Raw genomic sequence first — 25,915 nt, forward strand, 5'->3', positions numbered from 1 at the left:
TGTTTTGTATATTGTTGTCGTGTAAATGAGGACATCACACCAGCCATCCATGTTGACATCAGCCTAATTTGACTGTAGCTTCTACCGAATGATAGATTAATGTGTGGCAAAATACCATAGAGCTTGATTGGGTGCACAGCCTTTGACATCAACAAGGAGATATTTAGCATTTTATTATTTGTAGTCAGTGTTCTTTCCTTGCTGTCCGTAACCCTATCAGATCAGACTTGCTGCCCACCGCCTCAGACCACTGCACTTTCATGTTTTCTTCCAGCATTTTAGCATGCCATCACTTTTCTGCTTGTACCCACAGTGAACCGCACTGACACACTGGAAATCTGGTCACCTTATGTGGCAACACCTCACGAGTCACGCTTGTCTGCGAGATAGAAACACAGGAAATTTACTTCACAATGCTGCTGTCAATCACGACGCAGCACTCTGGAGCAGCAGATGGTTTCGTAGATCCAAAAACAAATTCATCTGAACCCTAGCAACCGAGGTAAATAGCTCACACGCTTGGAACAGACTCCTGCCGCCGTGGAGAAGGATCTCAGATAATGGGCTCTGTCCAGGGTGCCAGCCTTTCGAGCGCCGCACGTCTCCATCTCCTCAGTGCTCATCCATCACACTGGGAGCGATGACGGAGCGGAGGACTGAGGGAGGTCACTCTCCTCATCGTTATTCGCCTGCCGATAAGTGCCAGCACTCGTCTCTTGAGGACCGTGCATTTAGGGCACTAAATCTGCCACAAAGAAAGTAGGAGGAGACCATATGCCGTCCGTCTTTAGGGGTTGTTAATAGCCTCTTCGCACGTTGAGGTGTGATGGAACGTTGAAGGATGAGTTGGAGATGTATGACACGTGAAGCAGGCAGTAAATAATGTTTATTAATGATCATGTGATTGATGTCTGTTTTTGACGTGAAATTTAAAAGGAGTCTTTGAATGTTGTTAAAGACCCATCCTCTCCATTGACAGATCAATACATATTTATGTATTTTAGTAAATTCATTTGAATATCCTGTATACACCTAATGCTATTTGTAGTCTGTCTGTTTCACATGATGTCTTTATGCGATCCAACCTGATTTCGACTGGAATGACACATTTAAGGGATAGCAGCACCTCTGCTGTCAGTGCCAATGGAAATGTTCAATGTGGTACTTCAGTATTCTCTTTAAAAATGTCTAGCCCTGGATTTAAAATATATTTCCTGCACTCATATAATATTTTAAAGTAAAAAAAATAAAAGATTTTGTCTTTTCCAATTAAAAAGGGATATAATTTGTTCAGGCCACAGGTCACCCCAATTAATTAACTTGATATATATATATATATATATATATATATATATATATATATATATATATATATATATATATATCATGGTAGAATTCATCAATATGCCTTTTATGCTGAATCATTGTATATAAATAGAACAATAAGACTTTAATGAAAATCCACACTGAGAGTAATAAAAATGGCAACAACAACAAAGCATTATATATACACCATTCAAAGGTTTGGGCTCTGTAAGACATTTTTTTTTTTCCGAAAGAAGTCACTTATGCTCGTCAAGGCTGCATTTGTTTGAACAAATATATAGTAAAATTGTAATATTGAGAACAACTGTTTACTATTTGAATATATTTTAAAATGAAATTTACAAATTGTGATGCACAGCTAAATTTTCAGCATCATTACTCCAGTCTTCAGTGTCACATGATCCTTCAGAAATCATTCTAACCGCATTTTATTAATATAGAAATCCTTTGTGACATTTTAAATACCGTTGAAGTCAATTTTGATCAATTTATTGAATCCTTGCTGAATAAAAGACATTCCACCAATTTTTAATGGTAGTGTATAATATCTGCATGTATGGATGGATGGATTACTTTTATTTTGGGGTGAAATATGACTGTTCTCGAGGAGTTACTTTGAATTCACTTTTCTAAATAATGAGAAAATGGAAAGTTTTCTGCTTTTTGTTAAACGCATACTTCAAATGTTCCACTGCATGGTTGAGATCCAGCCAACTGCAATCAGTGTGCTACAAAAACATAACAAAAAGTTTGGTTTTTTAAACTAGGTCTTTTTTGCCTATTTTATTTAATTCAAACATGGCAGAATTGATCAAATTGTGCAAAACGTTTCATCTGAAGTACCATTTGAACCAAAGACATCAAATATGTAACAGTAATTACTTCATATCAAACAGCAACAACAGCGACTCCCCTTCATAAAATTATTTTCATTTAAATGAACTTCTCAGCGAGTAAAGCAAAACATCAATGGCAAAAATAAATTGGTTCGCTTTCTAACTACAAAGTTTTGCAGCTTCGTACTCTTTGTAGAACGGCTGTTTGGCACTAAAAGTCTGCAATGTGGTGAGTATTCTCTGTACCTCGGAGCTGGAGAGCTTGAGCCTATGTCGAAGTAGGCAGGAGAACAGATCTAATGGCAGTGGTCCAGGAGGCGACAGTCTATTGACCCGATATCGGATCTCCATCAGCTGCAGCAGAGCAGAGTCCTGAGATCCCTGAGTGTACGGATAGTCCAACTGTAGGATCAGGTCCTGGATAGCCTCGGGGTCAAAGTGCATGCTGTAACCGAATAGCTGCATGCTGTTGATCTTCATGTATCCAAAGTTCTGAGAGGCATCCGTAGCTTCCAGCGGCTCGAAGTAGACCGTTTCGTTCCCCTGAGAGGACTCGGTCCGAATGCGGCTCCTCAGGTAGAAGTGAACGGTCTCAAAAAAGCTCTTCCACCGGTTGCCCAAAGTCAAGGTCCAGTTGAAGCAATCCAAAGGAATGTCCAGCTTGGTCTTTTCCCAGTCCGGGTAACCATTCTGATTGATGGGCATGGTCCAGCTTTCCGAATGGCTTCCGCCGAAAGGGTTGACGTAGATGGACAACGCAGGCTCAAGGGTGGAGTTCTTGGTCATGCAGATTTGCAGCGAGATGCCCAGGAGCATATGGACGCGGCTGGATTTGAACTTGTTGCTCTTCAGTGTAAGCAGCATCCTCTTTCTCCAAGACGGGTCGAACCATACGTTGAGGCGAACGTCGTTGCTGACGAAGATGGCGTGCGTCGTGATGCGGCCGTCCCGGTGTTGCAGTAGGTAGCGTAGCTCTAGGTCTTGTAGGTCGGTCTCAAAGCCCAGGTAGTGGTCTGTAGGGTTGGGTACGGCGTATTTACAAACTCCATGACTGAGAACGTAACCTGGATTGCAGCTGGAGCAGCGGGTGCGATTGTCCACCGAGCAGGAAGCGCAACGGTGGCCATCGCCCACCTCGCACGGGACGACGCCCTGGCACGAGGGGCTCTCGTACGGACAGGCGCAAGTACGTAATTCCTCTGCGTAAAATCCCAGTTGGTTATTCTCACTGCAGTACAGGATGGACAGGGTGAACTGTAGCCAGTACCTCAGCGGCCTGTGAAAACCAACAATAAAAGAGTGAGGAAACAAGACAAAATGGGATTTTAAAGCTGGTGATGTATGCAAATAATTTCAGAGATCATAAGGCAATGATTCGCAACAAATGGTGACTGTGTCAATAAACAGCTTTGTTTAAGCAACAGAACTAATTGGTTTCTAACTTTGAGCTCTGCTAATATCTGCCTTTGAAAGCACTGCTAGGGCAAAAGTAATCCATTAGTGCAGCAATAGCCTCAGAGGCTGTAGTGGGTGGTTAAACAATAGATTAGTCATTAGTCTTTTTTACTCACTTGGAGATCAGGCTTGGCTTAAACAATGGCGCATTCAAATCAAAATCCAGTAGTGTAATAATCATCGAAGTGTTTTCACAATCCCAGAGGACAACTGCATTGCTCAGAGGTTACCCTTTCAAAGCTCAAAAGACTTGAATAGAAATTTTAGTTCTGTTTAATTTATGTATCAACATATTAAATAATAATAAGTACAACTGTTGGTTTTAAAACTTGCCAAGGACAAAGACTGCTAATATGATGAACTCCTTTCCGAAAATGTAAAAGCAGCTATATATCTTCATGTATAAAGAAAAAATAAACAATAACACAATATAAAGACAAATATTGTTTGCAAAATTAAATAACTGACTTTTTTATTGCCAGTGTTCTAAAGCCGAAATAAATGATTAAAATATTTGGACTTGAAAATAAGTGTCTTTTTCTGTCCACTATGAGGTTAGATGTATGAAACTGAAGAGAAACATTTTCAATTCAAATGTATTTATATAATGCATTTCACAATAAATATAATTCCAAAACATTTTAACAGAGCATAGTAAATGAGATAAAGGTGCCTGTAGCAACTCCCTATATATTGCTAAAGTTAAATGGAAGGTGTTTTTTTTAAGTTATTTTTTTATACATCTCACTAAAACTAGATAGTTATCAATTAATGATTCATTTCATGATTTACAACAACAAAGAATGAAAGACAAAACAGTAATACAGTAAAATCAATATTTGCTAAATAGTGTTAAAATATATTATTGCATGTTAAGCGTTTAATTAATTTCTACCTGGTCTCATGGCATTTACGTGCCTGGGTGCACTTTTTAGCGTGACATGAATTACGTACCAATAAGTACATATCACTGCAGTTTCCAAAATAAATGTTCACACAAATTTACAGAGCTGCGATTAATAAAGCGTAATTTTCCCACAATTACTTGAAAAATATCATGCTATGACTTCAAAACAATATTAATATACTGGGAGATTTGAAAACTGATGCTTTTGAACGTTAGCATCGCACACATCCAGCTTCATATCTATGGGTTTTCATAGATGATAAGTTTGTTCGGTAGCTCACAGAGTCCGGAGACGGACTTAGGAGACGAGAAACAGTGGTTTGAATCCCGTGTAACTACGGTTCGACAAAGCAGTTAAAATCTGCATAAAAGGAAGTTCAAATAGCACAGTTGCATCATCTAATGAGTTTTTATATCAGTTTTGCATTTGTTAACACTATCGGGTAGGTTTAGGGCTGGATTTGGTGTAGGGCATATTTCCAACACAATAGAGCATTAACCTTTAGCGACAGTCCCCGGATATTTGAATTCTGAACCGCCGCAATACGTATCTGAAGCAACGTAATAAAAAAAAAGCAATACGTACCAATATCTACGTAATAAAAATGTGCCAGGGTTCACATATTGAACCTGTGTTTTAGCGCCACTCAGTGGACATTTCTATTTGAAACTGCAGCGGAACGTGCAGCAAGGTACGTAAAACGGTGTCGCACAAAAAGTGCGCAGAGGTACGTATTTTTATGAGACCAGGTTGATTAATTTAGTTGGTAACACTTTAGTATAGGGACCAATTCTCACTATTAACGGACCAACTCTGACTATTAACTAATTGCTTATTAGCATGCCTATCATTAATATATTAGCTGCTTATTAGTTATAAAGCACATATTCTGCATGACCATATTCCACATTCCTAATCCTACCCAATCCCTAAAGTTAACAACTACCTTACTAACTTTTAATAAGCAGCAAATTAGGAGTTTATTGAGGCAAAAGTTGTAGTTAATGGTTTGTTAATGGCGAGAATAGGACGTTTAAATAAAGTGTGACCATTTAATTTAATCTGGCAAAAAAAGTCTCAAAATATCTTTTGTGTTCCACAGAGGAAAATAAGTCATGCGGGTTTGAATGACATTGGAATGAATTCTGTCATCATTCTCCAATTACTGTCCTTTTAATTTCATCACTGTCTAGAAGAAACAACTGAGATATTAAAGAAATCTTATTTGTGATATTTCTGTCCTAAGAGATTGAATGGAAACACATACAATTTCAACTCAAACAAAAATGAATCTCAAACTTCTACTGAGTTTAATGCACAAACATTCAGAATTCCTTATAGACTAAAACTTTGCAGATCCATTTGCATAGCTTGCATAATTATACAACACAACATTTGGATTCACAGGTTTAATGTGTGCCTATAAATATGTTTTACCTCTCCCTTAGAGACACTATTTTGGGCTGTGTGCGGCATCTCTTGCTGAGGCTGAAGAGCTTGTTAGCAGTTCGTCGGGTCTTGGAGAGCAGGAGGCTAACGCGACTCTCTAGCTGCCTGTAGCGTTGCTGTAGAGCACTGTCTGTCCTCCACAATTGCTGGATTCTTGATGAATTTAGAGCGCTCTGTGTCGGTAGTTTACCCATGAAGCTCTGGAACTCATCTGATGAAAAAGTAGATCTGAATTAACACAGCATTTTTGTGAAGATCTTCAAAAGGTACTTGTCAGTAAAATAACAATACTAGGACTAGACTCTGAGCATTAGCATACACCGAACACAATTGGTTTCAAGGTAGACAAATACTAACTGTTCATGTGAAATAAAGTAAAGTAATACAGTTTTTATGTCCTATATAACAGGGTCTGGACAGGGTGCTTCTGTCAAACGTTCTGACGAAATACTATAATGCCCAGTGATGACACAATATAATATAATATAATATAATATAATATAATATAATATAATATAATATAATATAATATAATATAATATAATATAATATAATATAATATAATATAATATAATATAATATAATATAATATAATAATATATAAAATTGCACTTACAGAAAGCATGCTCAAAATGAGTAAAGATCATTTCTAAGCACAAACAAATAAAAATTTAGTTAAAGGTTAAAGTTGTAACAGGCTATACTATACAAAAAGCAGATCCCAGCCATCGAAGATGCTGCAACAAATCTTGGACCCAGTCCACACAAATATTTTTTAAAACATATGAATTTCCTCTGTGTTTTGGCCTTGCATTCATATGTTAATGCTATTCCAAAGTGAAGATTTGTTTAAAAAAATGTTTTTCATAATGCATGAGGATATTTTGTCAAACAGTACGATTATGAAGACAATTTGCATATGACAACAATTATTTTTAAATACAAAGGATCTATTTGTACCCAGGTGCAAATAACATCTCCCACACAGTGCAGCTATTTGCACCCACGGTAATGTGAAGTCACAGATATTTAGGACGAAATATGACTTATGTACTGTAGCTGCAATGGTGTGGAGTAAAGATGAAACCAAAACACATATATACGAGCAGCCAGAGTTCAGAGCAACAGAGTTCTCCTCTGTGAGCACGAGTGCAGGAAGAGCCATGAAAAACGTAAAGAAAAAAATCAATCAATAAAAATCCAGCTACACTGCCCACATCCCATTTGACTCTTTTCTCTTCCAAATCAACCACAAGCTTTTCCTCCATGTTGTTTGCTGACCTTCTGTGTCCATGAGTTTGAGTGAGAAGGTAATTTCGGGATGAGAGCTGTTCGTATTATTGCCACACGTAATCTGTGATTAACTGAGTACTGTCGAAGTGCGTAAAGTGATGAGCTTCTGTTTTGTAATGTGTGCTTGGCTAATTTGTACATTATTATTTATTACATGGCTTTCTGGGATACTCTATTTTGATTGGTCAATAAGCTCATACAGATAATGGAACCAACTTGCTCTTTATAGTTTCGTACAAACGGTGCCATCTTGCATCTCAGTTATCGACAATAGTGAAAATGACCTCAGAAGGCTACTGTAATATATTGTTTGTCTTGTTGCTTCACTGTTAAAAATTATTTTCGAAGTTGAAAATCAAATTATTTCTGGAGTTTTACAAGAAAAAATGATTTTAGTTTTTTACTTAAAATTTTATTGTTTAATTAAATGTGTTGCTTGCTGTTTTTTTTGTTTTGTTTTTTTGTATTTGTGAAATTTCTAGCAATAGCTGAGTAAAATTGTTTTTTTCAATTGTTTATTTATTTATTTATTTTAGTGTAGGCCGATTATGTTTTTCCTAGTGGACTTAAAGATAACACAGGTGAAATTATAAAAATAATTCATATAAATATTATGTAAGGAATAATTGACGACGGGCCGTTGGATTATTAGAAAAATAATGCACACCCGAGGTGGTGATGCGGTCACGACGCGAAGCGGACCTCGGGTGTGCATTATTTTTCTAATAATTCAAGGGACCGAAGTCAATTATTCCGCTTATACTACGGTTGCCACACCTCAAGACATCGATCAGATGATATATTTCAAGGCATTCGTCTGGTATTTCTACTTAAATCGCTATTGTGAGTAGGATTATTTCTTCCGCATTTCATCCAACGTCTCCGTTGCTAATTCCAAAACGTCATTTTAAACCTAGTAAATGAGGCTTGAGCCGTTAATAACAGATTAATGCAGTTAATACAGTTAATAACTAAGTTATGAGAGAGAGAGAGAGAGAGAGAGAGAGATTACCTCTGTGCGTCTCTCAATATTGTTCGGCAGCAATGTCTCTAGTTATAGTGAAACTTAGTTCCTTTTGTTCAGGAACAGCGCCGTTGTTGTTACCTCGCTTGTGAGAAGTCATGTAGTTTTTAAGTTGTTTACTGATAAAATCGAGTACAGCTAACAACATTAGCGCGAACTGTAACTGTTATGTGTGTGCGGCTGTGAGGGAGAGAGAGCGGGAGAGATAGAGTATGTGCTTTCCGTACATAATAAAGCGCAATTTTGTGGCAAAAACATGGACATGATCTGTCGTTTTTATCATATTGTTTACTATATTTATTTATTTGGCCAGTGTCGTTGTGGGTCTTGGTTATTTTGCTGTTGGAAGACCTTTGAGATAACAGAAATCATTTGGCGAAGTGATATGGTCATGTAATGCGGTCAAGAGCTGCCTGGAACTACGTTCGCTGTGCGTTTCCCTGAAAATAATTGCACACCTTAGAACGTTCGTCAGCCAATCAGATTCAAGCATTCAATGGCCCCGTAGTTTAATATACAATAATATATATATATATTTTTTTTTTTTTGTGAGTAGCCATCAGTGCTATTTTAGTATTATTTAGATACTGTTATAGTATTATTATTAATATTTTACATTAGCTGTAGTTTTTCTATTTTGTTTTCATTTTAATTTCAGTTTCATTTTTAGTAATTTTGTTTTGTGCTGTTGTAATTCTTAACACGTTTATATTTAGCTTTTAAATTATTTTCATTATATGAATGATTCATTTTGTAAATAATTTTCAGTAACTCAAATGTACTTAAAATGTACTTTATTTTAATCAGTTTCCAAAGCAACATTTCTACTCTTCATTTAATTTTTTCCCCCTCTAATATCTGTATTTTATTTTATTATTAAAAATGAAAGATTTTATAATATTTCAGTTAAAGCTTTAGTTAACAATAACAACAACGGTAGATGCGTAATAAGCAGAATAATGTACAGTCACCTGGTCAATACTGCAAAATAAACCCCTTACATAAGAAAATTATTAGTCAGTGTGGACACATTTAAGTTGGTTGACCAAGTCTTGCTGGTTAAGTTATTTAAGCAAGCTAGCAGCCTAATGGGGACGATAATGTCCCACGAGAAAAAGAGAAACACAAGAAGTTTTGGCACCTGAGTCTTGAAATTCCTGGTTCTCCTGCCTCCAGGCCTTCCTCATGCGCTCCAGGTAGTTTTCCTGGGAACGGAGATCAGCCTCAGGGCAGTTACACTGGGGAAACTCCTTACTGCACTGGCACCAGCAGTCATTGTCTTTGCACACAAATTGGCCTTCAGCATTGCAGCCTATGTAGCCTAAGGCAGCCTGAACAAAGTTGCTCCTTAAATAACTAGGCAGAATAGCCTGAAGTCCTGGAAGGAGAAAGACGGAAGTGTGAGGTAGACCACACATGCCTCCACTTTTCCAGTACGGCTTTATTCTTGTCAGTTGCTAAATCCTTTAATCTCATTAGCAAGCACAGTCAACTATCAACATTCAAGATTTGTGTATAATTAGCAAGCTAATTAGACAACGGCAGCATCAAGGCTTTGATCGTGTAGCTACCATGGCTCATCACACAAGCACGACCTCTGGAAAACACTTTAGAATTAGCGTTAGGACGAGAGGAAGTGTGGGATTGTGTACTCCTTTACCTTGCAACTGAACTTTGTTCTCGTGGCTGTGAACCAGAACGGAGCTGACAGAGTCGAGGTTGTCATAGTTACTGCAGCCCAAAGGGCCGGTCCTGGTCTCTGTTACCTGGAGAGAGAGACAAAAGCAATTATTGTCTTTGTCTAATAAGTTAATTGAAGTGACTGGTAAATATCAAACACATCTGATCAGTGGGTGAGAGCTTTTCAATTGAATGATCAGCACCAGGGATTCTACATTTTTATTTCAAAAAAATAAAACAGCACAAATATTTTCACACACACACACACACACACACACATATATATATATATATATACAGGTGCATCTCAATAAATTAGAATGTCATGGAAAAGTTCAGTAATTACTATTATTTCAGTAATTTAACTCAAATTGTGAAACTCGTGTATTAAATAAATTCAGTGCACACAGACTGAAGTAGTTTAAGTATTTGGTTCTTTTAATTGTGATGATTTTGGCTCACATTTAACAAAAACCCACCAATTCATTATCTCAACAAATTAGAATACTTCATAAGACCAATAAAAAAAACATTTTTAGTGAATTGTTGGCCTGCTGGAAAGTATGTTAATTTACTGTATATGTACTCAATACTTGGTAAGGGCTCCTTTTGCTTTAATTACTGCCTCAATGCGGCGTGGCATGGAGGTGATCAGTTTGTGGCACTGCTGAGGTGGTATGGAAGCCCAGGTTTCCTTGACAGTGGCCTTCAGCTCATCTGCATTGTTGGGTCTGGTGTCTCTCATCTTCCTCTTGACAATAAGATTCTCTATGGGGTTCAGGTCAGGCGAGTTTGCCGGCCAGTCAAGCACACCAACACCATGGTCATTGAACCAGCTTTTGGTACCTTTGGCAGTGTGGGCAGGTGCCAAGTCCTGCTGGAAAATGAAATCAGCAACTCCATAAAGCTTGTCAGCAGAAGGAAGCATGAAGTGCTCTAAAATTTCCTGGTAGATGGCTGCGTTGACTGTGGACTTCAGAAAACACAGTGGACCAACACCAGCAGATGACGTGGCAGCCCAAATCATCACAGACTGTGGAAACTTCACACTGGACTTCAAGCAACATGGATTCTGTGCCTCTCCACTCTTCCTCCAGACTCTGGGACCTTGATTTCCAAATGAAATGCAAAATTTACTTTCATCTGAAAAGAGGACTTTGGACCACTGAGCAACAGTCCAGTTCTTTTTCTCCACAGCCCAGTTAAGATGCTTCTGACGTTGTCTCTGCTTCAGAAGTGGCTTGGTAGCCCTTTTCCTGAAGACGTCTGAGCGTGGTGACTCTTGATGCACTGACTCCAGCTTCAGTTCTCTCCTTGTGAAGCTCTCACAAGTGTTTTAATCAGCTTTGCTTGACAGTATTCTCAAGCTTGCGGTCATCCCTGTTGCTTGTGCACCTTTTCCTACCCAAATTCTTCCTTCCAGTCAACTTTGCATTTAATATGCTTTGATACAGCACTCTGTAAACAGCCACACCTTTCAGTAATGACCCTCTGTGACTTACCCTCTTTGTGGAGGGTGTCAATGTTTGTCTTCTGGATCATTGCCAAGTCAGCAGTCTTTTCCATTATTGTGATTTCAAAGAACAAGAGATACCCGGAATTTATACTGTAGGGATGGTCATTAATTGAAACTCAAATGTAAATATTCTAATATTTTGAGATACTAATTTTTGACTTTCATGAGCTGTAAGCTCTAATCATCAAAATTAAAACAAAAAAAAAACTTTTGAAATGTTTTACTTTACATGCAATGAATCTAAAATATATGAAAGTTTCACTTTTTGAAATAACTTACAAGAAAAAATTAACTTTTTCACGACATTCTAATTTATTGAGATGCACCTGTGTATATATATATATATATATATATATATATATATATAGATAGATAGATAGATAGATAGTATTTTTTATCTGATATTATCAACATTGGAAACAGTTGTGTTGCTTGATTTGCAGGTATTATTCTTATTCTTGTTCTTATTATTTATTTATTTATTTATATTTTGGAGCCTGATACTGAACTGAAGTTAAAAAGAACAGCATTTATTCAAAATAAAAATAAATAAATGTTGGTCTTTTAGCTTTTTATTCATCAAAAAATAAATAAATAAATAAATAAATAAGCAGCACAACTGATTCCAACACTGATAATTTATCAGCATATTAGAATGATTTCTGAAGGATCATGTGACACTAAAGACTGGAGTAATGATGCTGAAAATTCAGCTTTGCATGACAGGGTTTTTTTTTTTTACTGGACTTTTTGACTTTTCAGCACTGGAAATTTAATTTTCCTAATATTTCTTTTTTTTAATATATATATTTCCCTAATAATCTTGCTACACTTGCCTATTTTTAAACATTGTCTAAATCACTTTATTTTTTAAAAGTTTAGAAAAGAAAAAAAATTACACAAAATCAGCACTTTTTACCAGCAACAGCAATGACAACTATGCAGGCCTACTTCTGTTTGTGTAATGATGCAAGAGCTGGTTGCATCTGGTCCTAATTTATCATGAAACTAATTAGGTTAACATCACTGTATTTAATTAACATTTTTATTATCTTTGCATCTTTGTGCAGCCCAGCGAGCACTGTTCATCTCTGTCTTCTGCTGTGGCATAACACTATGGATTTTATCCGTCAAAATAATTCAAAAGCTTAGGTAGTTCATCATTTATGAAAAAAAGCTATAAAAATTATTGAAACGGCATGAAGTCATGGGCAAGAATCAGCCGAGTGTGAGAGATACAGAGAGAGAAAAATCACAACTTCATTACACTCGCAGCAGGCTCTTACGCTTCTGTTAATGCTGCTGGAGGGATATTCATTAAATCCTAAAAAAATCTCTCTGAGGTCTGAGCCAGCTCATTGTCCCTGCAAAGGCCAAAAACACAATAGGCCTGTTGTTGCACTCTGCATCTAATTGTACATCAAATAAATAATTGAGAAATTGTATTCAAGACCTTGTAAATGACAAACATAAGGTTTGTTATGAACTGTGAATATGGAGGAGGGGGAGATTTTCTCATACAAAGCTGTACTTCATATGCTTTTTAAAAAACGTTATATTTAATGCAATATTTTTCTACACCCTGAATACATGTAGGTGTCCACATATTAATAATTAATTTAAAAAAGTAACTTTTTTATTTTGAAAAATTATTATGAATTATTCATTTTTAAATAATGAATTATTATGAATTATTAATTTATATTACTTCTTAAGGGGACTTTAACATTGTGAACTAACTGTGCCTAAGGTAAAAAGGTCATAAAAAGGTAAAATAATCTGACATTTCTGAGATTTATTGACTTTTTTTATTTTTTTTCCCTGTATCCTAGAAAGTCACTGCATGTATAAATTGCATTTTAATCTATTTTGAAATTTAATATAATTTTTTTAATTATTCTTATTAATATAGCTACTAAAGTGTCACATCATTGACCCTTGGAACAATATAAGGGTGCAAATAATTTTAATTTTTTTATTTTAATTTTGTGTTCCTTTCAAACCACTTATTGACATTGGATGATACCATACTTTTAATATATTACTTTTATATAACATTAATACACTTTATATAAAATTAATATTTTATATGTGAGCATTAATTAAAAAAAAAAAAAAGATTTAAGACTTTTTCGACACTGGACATTTTTTAAATTCTCCATATTTCCAGGTCCTCTATGATTGTGGGAAATACTCATTCTTTTCGCTCAGTCTACTTTCTGTTTAAAAACATTATCTATTTTTTTTAATAAATGGTTAATAAATAAAATAATTTGCTTATTTGAATGCGACTTTAAATTTTATGAAATTATGTAAGATACAGTATGAGGGTCAAAGATGTATCAGTTTATTCAGAATTTTCAATTTTGTGTGAACTGTTCCTTTAAAAACACTGATTGACACTAGATGACAACATATGGCCAAACACTGGCTAGACAACACCAAAACAAATCATTCCCGGTGAACTTAGAGACACTTTACTAGTGAAAACTGATTTCCGCTATCTAAACGATGGCATCCTGTGGTCAAATTTAATTTAGGTGCCAGAAAGAAGCATTGTGAGTTCATGTGAAGGTTAATGTTCTTTGGACTTCTCTCTTCCGCTTTACTGAAGAGTAAAAAACTGTGAATAATGTGACTGTGCTTATAATGTCTCTCTCCAAACACTCTGGATTTACCGCTTTGATTAATACAAACGCAGAGCGAGTATTTCACCCCCACTTTTACTGTCCGTTTTAAAATGAAAAGCTAATTCAAACAGAAAGAAATCTCCACCTGATAAGAGAATCGATACTCTTAACGGATAGCATATAACATTATAAAACTATTATTGCACACAGACAAATCATTATTCTTCTAAACACATTTAACACCATTAATTAGTGTAGAGACAGATAATTGTTCAAAGCACAGATGAGGTCAGTTACTGATGCCATCTGCGACTCTACCGAAGACTCAGCTAAACTAATGAGGCCGAGAGATTCGGCAGCAGTGCATCATAATCAAACCTCTAATTTATGCCCTCAAACACTCTTCCCTCACCTGCTCATCCATAAGACTAACACTGAAGAATCATCCAACTAGCTCCATTTAACACCTCGGCTAACCTTACAATGCATCTTCCATACATCTGTTTTCGTGCCTCAGAGCTCACGTCATGCTAGATGCAACTAATGAGCTGAATTAGTCAACGCAGAAAGGAATGTAAATGGAAGAGCCAGGCTGATACATCACCGTGATGCATGTTGCGACTAACACCGACAGGCGCTTTGTCCTCATTAATAGCAACTTAGCCCGGGATCCTCTTAGCGAACGGGCTCAGACCCCAAAACGGTTTGCCTGAGTGAGATTGCGAATGACTGAATGTGGCAGGGCCGAGTTCGGATGGAAAACTGCAGCCTGGGATTAAGTCGCTGCTTTACTGATGACTGTTTGAGACGTTTTCAAAGGAAACCTCGGGTCATTCATATCTGAAGCACAAGAGTGGTTTAAGCATGGATTTATATTTAAAGGCTGTGCTTGGCGCTGGCGCTTTAAACAAAGCCTGAGCAAATGAGATCAGTGTGGAGTCTATCACGGACGCCGCAGGCGTGAGGTTATGCTGCTGATAACTGCGCGTTGAATAATGAACTCACCTCTGAGGCTGTAATAATTGTATTCAAGAGAAAGGCGTTTGCTCGTATGTACCGCCTGCGGTTGCACGTATGAAAATTCACATTGAATATCAGTCCCGGTTTTTCTGTGTCTTAAGTTGCAAAAATGGTGATTAAAGACTTGACTTGGATTCCAATTTAGAGACTTTTGCAGGATTTAAAAAGAAACGTTTTCTCTGAATTGCGACACAGTTTTGCAGAAATGAGGAATTTAACAATTCCAATTCTGGTTCTTTATTGATTCTTTTAATAATAATTGATTGACTGATCAATTCAAATGCCAATATGTGGCCTTAAATATGTATTAAATAACAATACTAAACAAACCAAAAATATAATTTTTTATAAATCATAATTTCTCATAATCATAATAACATGTTGTCATATGCATAACCAGACAGTAACTTTTTTACTATCATTGTAATATTTTGAATTAGATTATATATGAGTATATATGTGTATGTATGTATGTATGTATATATATATATATATATATATATATATATATATATATATATGATATTCTTTAATTATAACCTTTTTTAAAAAATATCCTGTCAACTTGTGAAACCTGTCAAAATAAAAGTTTGATTTCACTTGAAGAAACCGTGACAGAAATATTATTAAATGTAATGATAATACTAGTACTACTAATACAATTATGAAATTATTGTTTGTAAAGGAATTTTTACCAGAAAAATTATTTACCAGAGTTTATTTAGCAGAAAAATGACAACACAGTATTTCTGGAAAAATAAATAAATAAATAAAATAATATTTTAAAAAATAAAATCAATTAATTAGAAATGCTAAAATGGAATCCAGAAAATTAATTGAGAACAGAATTTGGAAAAAGTAAAACTGAATTTGAGAAGAAAAAAAATTCATAGGGCTTTAAAAATTACATTTTTGTTAAACTTTTAATAAATTGCTGTTAAATATTGTAAGTTTCATGATTTGAATTAATTAGACATGCATTTTTTGACTAATAACCACAACCATTAAAACAATCTAAACAATAAAAACGGAATAATATAATCCAGAATAATTAAAATAGAAAAAAAAAAGAATTTGGAAAGAAAATAAAACGAAATTTGGGCCCTATTTTATGTTTAACAGAAGAAAGAAAATCTTAGGTTTGGAACATTTTGAGGGTGAGTAAATCATGACAGAATTTAAATTTTTGGTTGAACTAACCCTTTAAGAACAACTTTACACACTCTCAGAAATAAAGCTGTCACTGGGGCGGTACCTTTTCAAAAGGTACACTTTTGTACCTATTAGATTCAAATATGTACACTTTAAGTACTAATATGTACCTTTAAGGTACCAAAATGGACCCTTTAGGTACAAACATGTACCTTTTGACAGTTTTGTACCTTTATTTCTGAAAGTGCACAGAAAGCTAAGCTGTATGTGTTTGATTCACTAAAAAAGAACTGGCTCATTCTCGTTTGAGAATGTGTGGACTACATTGGATTAGCTGTGTCTTTGATTTACCAGTTCATGAAAGTCGTTTGATCAAGAATCACTGGCTGCACTATAACAGTATGTTTTTGATTCACCCACAAGAACTGAATCATAAGAGCCACTCGTTTGGAAGTCAGACACTGGTTGTGCTGTGTTTTTGATTCATTTAAAATAACCAAATAATAAGAATCATTCTTTTGGGAAACAGGCCACACTAGTTGCACTGCATGTTTTTGGTTTACTTTAAAGGACCAACTTTTTCATTATTAATTCAGGAAAGAGATTACAATGGTATTTAAATTAAATGGAACTGATTCATAATAAGACAACACTTTTGGTTCCCCACCAGGCTCCTGTTGGCATATCAGTGGAACATTCACCATATAAAACGTGCTAGAAATACAGAATCATTCATAATGTTAAATGTAGCTGTAGATATAACGATATTCTGGTTAAGCGTGAGGGAAAACAAATCCCTGTTATCACAGTTATCCATTTATGTACTATAGGGAAAACAAAGAAAGATTATGAGTGGGCATTCAGGGAAAGAAAAGCCATGTCTGAACATTGTTCAGTGGTTTTCATTTTTAATTGCTCCCTTGCTCACTTGGATAATGGGTAATGAATAAACTATCCATTTTAAAAGTACACGGTATTACGATAAAATGGTCTGTTGATTCAAGTAAAACCTCCTAGACTTATGTTATGATAAGAATGATAAGAAAATTCTGTGAAATAATGTTTTATTATACCTACACCACAGGGAAAATTATTACTTCAAGAGTTCTGGATCATAGTTACCTACAGCTAATGCATGATTAGGTTTAATCAAACAGTCCACCGCTGATTTGATGTCAAGTTAGTCAATCAGTAAGAGCACTAATTAAAATGAAGCTAAATCACACCCTGTTCCATTTATATATTTTTTAGATGATTATGAAAAGTTAATGCACTATTAATGTAATGTACTAATGGGGGATTTAACCCATTTAATCACACATTTTTCCCAGACATGAAAATATCCAAATGATGTGTCATTAGTAACCCTTTGTAATAATCAATAATTATTTTTTTGACATTTATTTTTGGAAAAGTGTGTGAAAAATCGTGTTTTATATTTGGTCACAATAGTGACCGGTGGGATATGGTGAGTAATGAAATCACATATTTCTGCAGTCATAAAAATTGTTATATATCTTAGCTCATCTATTTTAAACTGATCACAGTGTGATCTAGGGTTACTATTATGCATAAAAAAACCTTATGCAACACTGATAGGAACACTGAGATAAAAAATAAAATAAAAAAAATTCAACCATCACCGCATTTCAGAATTGTTACTTTTTTCAAAAATATAACATCAAATTTTTATATCAATGCTATGAGTATTACAACATCATTATTGTAATTTTTTTTTATTTTTAATTTAGTGCAATATTTTGTCATTGCAACATTTTATTGTCATTTTCACTAGCAACTGCCATTGGATTATATTGTAAAATAAAGTTCACCGTTATCCCACCGGTCACTATTGTGACCATCAACATGTTTACTCACTCTGTGACCACACTCAACAAAACTGAATATATGCAAATGCATATATTAATACTAGACACCCTAAAGATAATGTGTACCAAAAACCTTTGTCATATCTTTATGTTAACATACTTTACTAGCCTTTCGTTTTGGAGCTTTGATGCATACATCATCATCTCAAGGTGCAAACAGGAAATAAACTGCTCTGGTCATGTGACAATTTGCACTAATCATGTGAAACTGCACATATTTAATTGAGACCCTTTATTTTTTCCATATTTGCAGGAAGTGCACTAAAACATCAGTCGGTATGGTTTTTAGAGCTTTATAAATGAAAAACTTTTTTACAGTCACTATCGTGACCGGTGGGATTAAATGGGTTAAACTCAGGATGATTTGATAAGGAGAAAAATGTCAACCTCCGGCTCGACTAATCACATATTTCTCATGATTCACAAGAGCATGGAAAAAGAACTTGTGTGTGATTGATATGCTACTAGGACTGAGCGATACAAAAAATATAAAATATGAAATATAAAAATATATAAAAATTATTTTTAAAAGTCAAGCAAGCTCTTTGAAGAACAAAGAAACATGTTAAGAAAACAGAAATATATATTAAAGAACAAGTACAGTGGCCGAGAAAGCTCAGCACGCTGTGACTGAAGAAAACACTATAATTTAAGAAAACTTCTTCGGTTTGAAAACACATGTGCTGGAAATACTCACAATGCAACCAAAAACAGAAACACAGTGCAAATACTCAATGCAACCAAATCCACAAATACTCACAACACAAACAAAAAACAAAATGAAAATGAAAAAAAGAAATGTGTTGCAAATACTCACAACGCAACCAAATACAGAAACATGCTACAAATACTCACGATGCAAAAAAAACCAGATTCACTGCAAATACTCATACAGAAACATGCTGGAAATACTCAAAACGCAACCAAATACAGAAACATGGTGCGAATAGCATAGATAAAATGGGAATGTTTATAGGGGACCCCAACAAGTGATTACCCTGTCTGGGACATGCTTACTGTTCAATGTCTACTCATCCGTGGAGTTGTCGATGAACTGTGAGTTTTGTTTATTTCTACATCAATAAAGTCCATAATGCTTAAATTAATGGTTAAAACCAAGTCAAAACTGCAGATTGATGGCATGAATAACATTTTGTTGTTGTAGTCTGTGCTATTTGCAGCAGTTTTAATTTTTAATGCAATTTGGTTGCATTGCAGCGTGTTGCCTTGTGAGTATTTGTGTTTTCAAAGATATATATACCTATATATTTTAATATGCTTTCTTAATTTGCAAGTGTTTTGTCTATTTGCAGTTGCAGAGGGTTGAGCTCTCTTGGCCACCACAAACAAGTGTCAGGTCTATTAGTTTGCATTTACACTCACACAAGATTTTATGCATAGATATGTTTTGACATACATTATCAAGTTTTTGGTACTGTTTATTGCCATGGTTAGCACTGCCTATCATTTCATTTTTAAATTCAATCCTGCATTTAAATACAGTTGTCAGTTCAGAATATTTGCAGTGTGCTGCAAGCAGCCTGAAAAATAAAACTTTTTTTTTTTTTTTTCAAATTGTGAGTATGTTATAACACAAAGCGTGCAAAGATAAATTTTCGAAAGCAGCCGCCTATCGGCTATGATGGTCAAAAAAGGGGGTGGAATTGACTTGAATTTATAAGCAAAAATGTATTGCGATATATATATATGATATTTCCATATTTTATATCATCAGCAAATATATTGTGATAATATCCCTAATATGCAATGTATTGCCCAGCCCTATTTACTACATAGATGCAAAATCGATTTTTGCATTTATTTACCACTGCCATCACATTTCAAACCTGGTCGGTAGCATGGGGGTCATACCTTAATGGCGGTGGAGGCAATCTGGAGGTGATGGAGCTTCCGGAGTGTGCTGTCTCTGTCGATGAAATAGGATGCTGCCAGTTGGTGGAGGGCTTCGAGGGTCAGCGAACCGGCTGTAGCGTTGGAGGCGACGCCATTCTGCTGACCTCTGCTAAGCTTGCTTTTGTCCACGAAAATGGTCAAGGACTCCTCGCCTGATCAAAAGCCAGACAAAAATGATCATCTCAGCTGGAGAAGCTAATCAACCCTAATCATCTACAGCATGAGCTCGCCCCGTCTCGGCCCGTCGGGGGACCACAAAGCCATGCAGCTCTTCCCCATCTGACGCGTCAGCTCTCATTACACGCATGGTACAGATGAGAGTATCCTTCATCTCCGAGTGAGAGCGATCCAATGAAAATCAATTGACTCAGCTGGTGGGTTTGTTTGGAGAGAATAAATGCCTAAGAAAAAAAATGTTAGAGTCAAAAGGTGTCCTGTGGAGCATTAGCCAGACCTTCAAATGATCTCCACTTTCAGCCTCAGGCATAGCATAAAAGCAGTTTATTTATGGAGCAAGATATTGATGAATGAGAATGTCTCTTTTGAAGAGGTGTATACTGTAAACAATCTCTCGGCAGGCAAGGTATAAAGGACTATAGAGAACAGAGAGACTGCTGCTCTCCAATATATCTACAAATGAAGACGAGTTCTCAGAGCTGAAAAGCAGCTAAACAAACAGAAATGTACCTGTCCACATTTTTCATCTTGCCTATGGAAACTGACAAGGCAGTCGCAATCCATTTTACTTTTGTATTGACATTTTTGTGAGTGAAACAGAATATTCAGGGAGAAAAACTATGAGGGTCTTTATTTACACATGGGAAACTGATTGGACAGTGAAAAGGGGAAAAGATTCCTGATACGTTACCAGAACTTCTGATGTTGGTGCTAATGTCAAGAGCATCTCAACATGAGCCAAAGCAAAACGGTTCCATGTACACCCAGCATTAATATGCATTTTCTGTGATTGTGTCATGATCAGATCACACTTCACCACATTAAAAAATGTGATCGGATCACTGCAAACACATTTTGAAGTGGTCTGGAATGGATTTTGACTACATTTAAATGAAGGTGTAAATGCAAATGTATTTTTCGTTATCCGTATGCAGCAATGAAAGTAATATGTGATGAGGTCGGGCTGCAAAAAATTCAGTTCATCATTTTCACACTCAGGCACTGCACTCTTTTGCTCTCACCCAATTCAATCAACAATTTCCTATTATTTATTGAATTATTTCTTTGGATTACACTTAGAATCTAATTTCTCTCAATTATCTCCCCATAATAAGAATTTTAAACCACCACCCCCCTCCCCTTTCCTCAAACCCTTACTAACTTCTGATTTGTAAAAAAAAAAAAAAAAAAAATGTCTGTATTATATATCGAATGTGTTTAAAATGAATATTAAACAATATAAAAGTGATATAGTGAGAAATGTTTTTGCTGCTGTAAAGGAAGCCTATGGTTATTGTTGCTGTAAATTACATATTGCATGTATTGTGTTGACTATTTCAGAAGGGCTGAATTACCTACAACAACAGCCTAAAAAAATTCAAACAAAGCTATTTGTTAGCATTAACTATTAACTATTAGCCCACATGGCCTATAGGTCAGTGATTCTCACCCTTTTGACTCAAAGGCCTCAACTGTCTAACACAATATCTGAGGACCCCCTATATAACATACAGTAACGTTAACAGAACCATAACTATAAATATATAAGCATAATTCATTGTGTGATTATGTCAATTGTTCTTCAATAAAATGTTACTGAGGGAGAAACATTATCTTGATTGTGCTTATTTAGCATTTTGATCAAATTAGATTGTTTTAGTATAATAATAATAATAATAATATTGCTGTTTCCACAAAATATTAAATAGTAATAGCTGTTAATAACTATTAAATAATAATAACTGTTTTTAGCACTGATGATAATAACAAATGTTTCTTGAGTAGCAAATCTGCATATTATTTCTGAAGGATCATGAGACTTCAGGAATAATTTACATTTTAAAATACATTCAAATATTTCACAATATAACTTTATTTTCTTCAATAAAAACTATAGTTATTGAAGAAAAAAAAAATTTGATTGGCAAGTTAGATGTAGGCATTTCAGTTTAACAAAACTGCATTTTTAAAGAAAGGTTACAAAGACAAGCCTTTTTTCTTTGGAATAACATGCACCGATGAAATGTACATTAATAAATGAAACGGGTTGAATTTTGAGTTTGTAGTCTGACCTATTAAGTTAATCCAGGAACTGAAGTTATGAGTGTCATATCCATTAGACAACACTAACCCCAGTGTTCAATAATGCATAATGTCACGTCAGCCTCTACTGAGACTATATAAAGATGTCCTTGCAACTCAGGAACAAGGCGAGAATGAAAATCTATTTTGCAGGGATAATTACTAGCTCACACATAATATAGTTTTCTTACCTCCCAGAGTGGCAGAGAGCAGGAAATGAGTCCCGTATTTCTTAATGATGGTGTCGGTAATTTTCTGCAAGCTTGGCCTTCTCCCCAGAAGCCTGATGTTATGGATAAAGTCGGGGTCAAAGGGCACAGCCACCCCATTGCCTTCTTGTCTCTCCGCAGCAAGGCTGTTGACCTTCCATCGGCCGAACTCCCTGTGAGTTCATAATCATTTTCGTGAGACGTTGCATGAGCCAATACTGGAGCACAATAATCAGCACATCCGCTCGCATTAGTCATTACAGTCACATTCATGTCACCCTCTCCTCAGTCTGGCTCTTCTCCACATCTGTCCCTCTCTCCATGTTTGCTTGCTCTATTCCTATTCCAAAAAGCTCTTTTGGGCTCAACAGAGCAGCCAGGACGGTAGGTGGTATTTCATTGTTTAGGGGCTTGAAGAGCCTCCATAGGGAGCCAGGTGCACAATCTGAGCCCATTTCTACAAATAAATGTGAGGATGTAATCCCTTAAGATCCTCCTTTAAACTCTGTGTGGTGCCTGTGCATCTCGAATTGTGCATATTAGTACATTGAACAAGGTAAAGCTTGTAAATGTCTGTTTAACCGCTCTAACCAAATGCTGAGGTGATACGGCGTGTTATAATGTCAGTTACATTTCCTTTCAGAACTATTATCTGATTATGCCCTCACACAGAATAACAGCAATCCCTTGCTTGACTAAAGGAAGTACTGTAAACTAAAATGTATACTGTACACCCACTAAACTATGAAATAGGTATTGTGGATGGAGAATGGAATCTAGTTTCTTTCCATTTAAATACATTTGCATATATTATTACACAGCCAGAGAGCTCCGTTTCAAAGTTTAGTCATCTGATATTCTGTTCTAATCTGGTCTGACAGAATTTGTTGCATTCCCTGAAGCTAACGCTCAGATGGTAGATCTTCAAACAAAGCATCCCACTCGTGCGTCCCTAAACGCTGTAGCAAAATTTGAGAGAGAATGTTAAACTTTTCTTTTTTTTTTATTTTTATATTTCAAAACTTTTTTTGTGTGGAAACACACTCATTTTAAGCATCACATTCCAGATTCATGATCATATGTCTGTGTAAAAATAAAAAAAGAAATAATAATAAGAATTTCATACAGGCAATTAAGAATAAATGTGATACTCAAAAGTACTTTTTTGCCTTTGGGGAAAATATCATAATGTTTACATGCAATTTAATATAATTATTAGGGCTGTTGATTTCATTTGTTAATTTGGTTTGATTGATTATGAAAAAAAAAAACAATGTTTAGATTTTTTTTTTTACATTTGTACCACACCCTGGCCTGGCCTAGACCTGTTTGTTATCTTACATTGCATGCAATTGCTTAATGACGAACATGATGCAGAGCAATGACTCAGTGCATGCTGTATAGCCATATGATAATGCAGTTATACGTAAAAAATAAAATTAAAAAATACAGTTTAGCAATATCATTTGAGCAAGAGCAACTAGCCTATTTTTTCCTGAATATTTGCATGAAGTGATAATGTGACATTGTGATATAAATGTAATATTGATTTTATACAAAATAAACGAGAAATAAACTGATACACGTGTAGTCAGAATTGCTGGTACCCTTGGTAAATATGATCAAAGAAGGCTGTGAACATAAATGTGCATTGTTAATCCTTTTGATCTTTAATTTTTTTTAATTCACAAAAATCTAAGCTTTCATTGGAGAAAAAGAATTTAAAATGGGGGGAAATATCATTATGAAATATTTTTTTTCTCAAATGTTGGACACAATTACTGGTACCCCTAGAAATTCTTATGAGTAAAATATATCTGAAATATATTCCCATTCATATTCACTATTTTGAGCACTCCGGCGTGATTATGAACATGAAATTATTCAGCCATGGCTTCCTGATTCACAGAAATATAAATAGGAGGGGAAACAAAGTCCAAATTCCCTTAATCATCCATCACAATGAGAAAAAACAAAGAATATATTTCTGATGTGCAGAAAAAGATAACTGCAGCTTCACAAATTAGTGAAGTGGCTTTAAGAAAAGAGCTAGAGCAGTGAAAATTCCCATCTCCACCATCAGGGCAATAATTAAGAATTTCCAATCAACAGAAAATGTTACGAAACTGCCTGGAAGAGGACGTGTGTCTATATCGTCCTAATGCACGGTGAGAAGGACAGTTTGAGTGGCTAAAGACTCTCCAAGGACCACAGCTGGAGAATTGCAGAAAAAGGTTGAGTTTCGGGGTCAGAAAACATTAAAAAATATATATAAAACAGCACCTAAATCACCACATGTTTTTTGGGAGGGCTTCAAGAAAAAAAAATCAAGAAAAGAAAATGCTTTCACCAAAAAACAGTCTCCAGCATATTCAGTTATCAGACACGACTGGAACTTCAAATGGGACTGGCTTCTATGGTCAGATGTAACTAAAATTTTGTTTTTAGCAGCAAACACTCAAGATGGGTTTGGTGAACACAGGGATAAAAAGTACCCCATGTGTACAATGAAATATACTGCTGTATTTTTAATGTTGTGGACCTATATTTCTGCTGGAGGTCCTGGACATCTTGTTTAGACACATGGCATCACTGATTCTATCAAATACCAACAGATAAAAAATCAATAAGTGACTGACTCTGTTAGACTCTGTGGGTCACTGGACACAAAACTCCTATACTACTTTGGCAAATGGAGGTTTCAAAAAGTGTTGAATAAAAGGGTGCCGTTAATTGTGTCCAATGTGTATTAGAGAGTAACATTTATTTCATAATGATATTTCTCCCCATTTTAAATTCTTATTCTCCAATGGAAGGTTCGATTTTTAAAATAATAGATCAAAAGGATTAATAATGCAGATTTATTTCCACAGCCTCTTTGATCATATTTACCAAGGGTACCAACAATTCTGACCACGTGTGTATATATTAATTTAGACACGTTATTGTCAATATCATAGTTTTGCTCAATTTTACAAATGAAAAGAGCTCCAAACAAAGCCACAGCAGAGCTGCTTTTCTGAGAACATACAGCAGCATTTTGTTAATGAATCCACAAGCGAGCTAACGATTCAGTGACTCATTCATAAAGACTTGTGAGCAAGTCGCTTGCTTTCTGCTTGAATCAATCAATAAATGTTAATTTATTAACATTTCAATATATGCTGATTCAATATATGCAATATATGCTAATTTTATTTATTTATTAAATTTTAAATGAATACATTTATTTGGCAAGGATACATTAAATTGATTGTGAAGACAAGTAAATGTTACAAAAGGTTTAAATTTCAACTAAATGCTGTTTTTGAAGTTACTATTCATCAAAGAATCCTAAAAAAATTTATCACTTTCA

General features: G+C 35.3%; 1 protein-coding gene across 1 annotated transcript in view; it reads right to left on the minus strand.

The window, feature by feature from the left end:
* Positions 1–1,476: 1,476 nt before the first annotated feature.
* brinp3b (bone morphogenetic protein/retinoic acid inducible neural-specific 3b) overlaps positions 1,477–25,915 on the minus strand; it is a 30,188-nt gene continuing 5,749 nt past the window's right edge. Inside the window, exons 3-8 of the mRNA XM_058752247.1 lie at positions 22,543–22,733; positions 20,051–20,244; positions 9,952–10,057; positions 9,433–9,669; positions 5,963–6,185; positions 1,477–3,438 (exon numbers count right to left, since the gene is read on the minus strand). Of these exons, the coding sequence (XP_058608230.1) occupies positions 2,322–3,438; positions 5,963–6,185; positions 9,433–9,669; positions 9,952–10,057; positions 20,051–20,244; positions 22,543–22,733 (2,068 nt within the window). The 3' untranslated portion in view covers positions 1,477–2,321. The remainder of the gene's footprint in view (positions 3,439–5,962; positions 6,186–9,432; positions 9,670–9,951; positions 10,058–20,050; positions 20,245–22,542; positions 22,734–25,915) is intronic.

This window comes from Onychostoma macrolepis, chromosome 02 (assembly GCF_012432095.1).
Source record: "Onychostoma macrolepis isolate SWU-2019 chromosome 02, ASM1243209v1, whole genome shotgun sequence".
Taxonomy (NCBI): domain Eukaryota; kingdom Metazoa; phylum Chordata; class Actinopteri; order Cypriniformes; family Cyprinidae; genus Onychostoma; species Onychostoma macrolepis.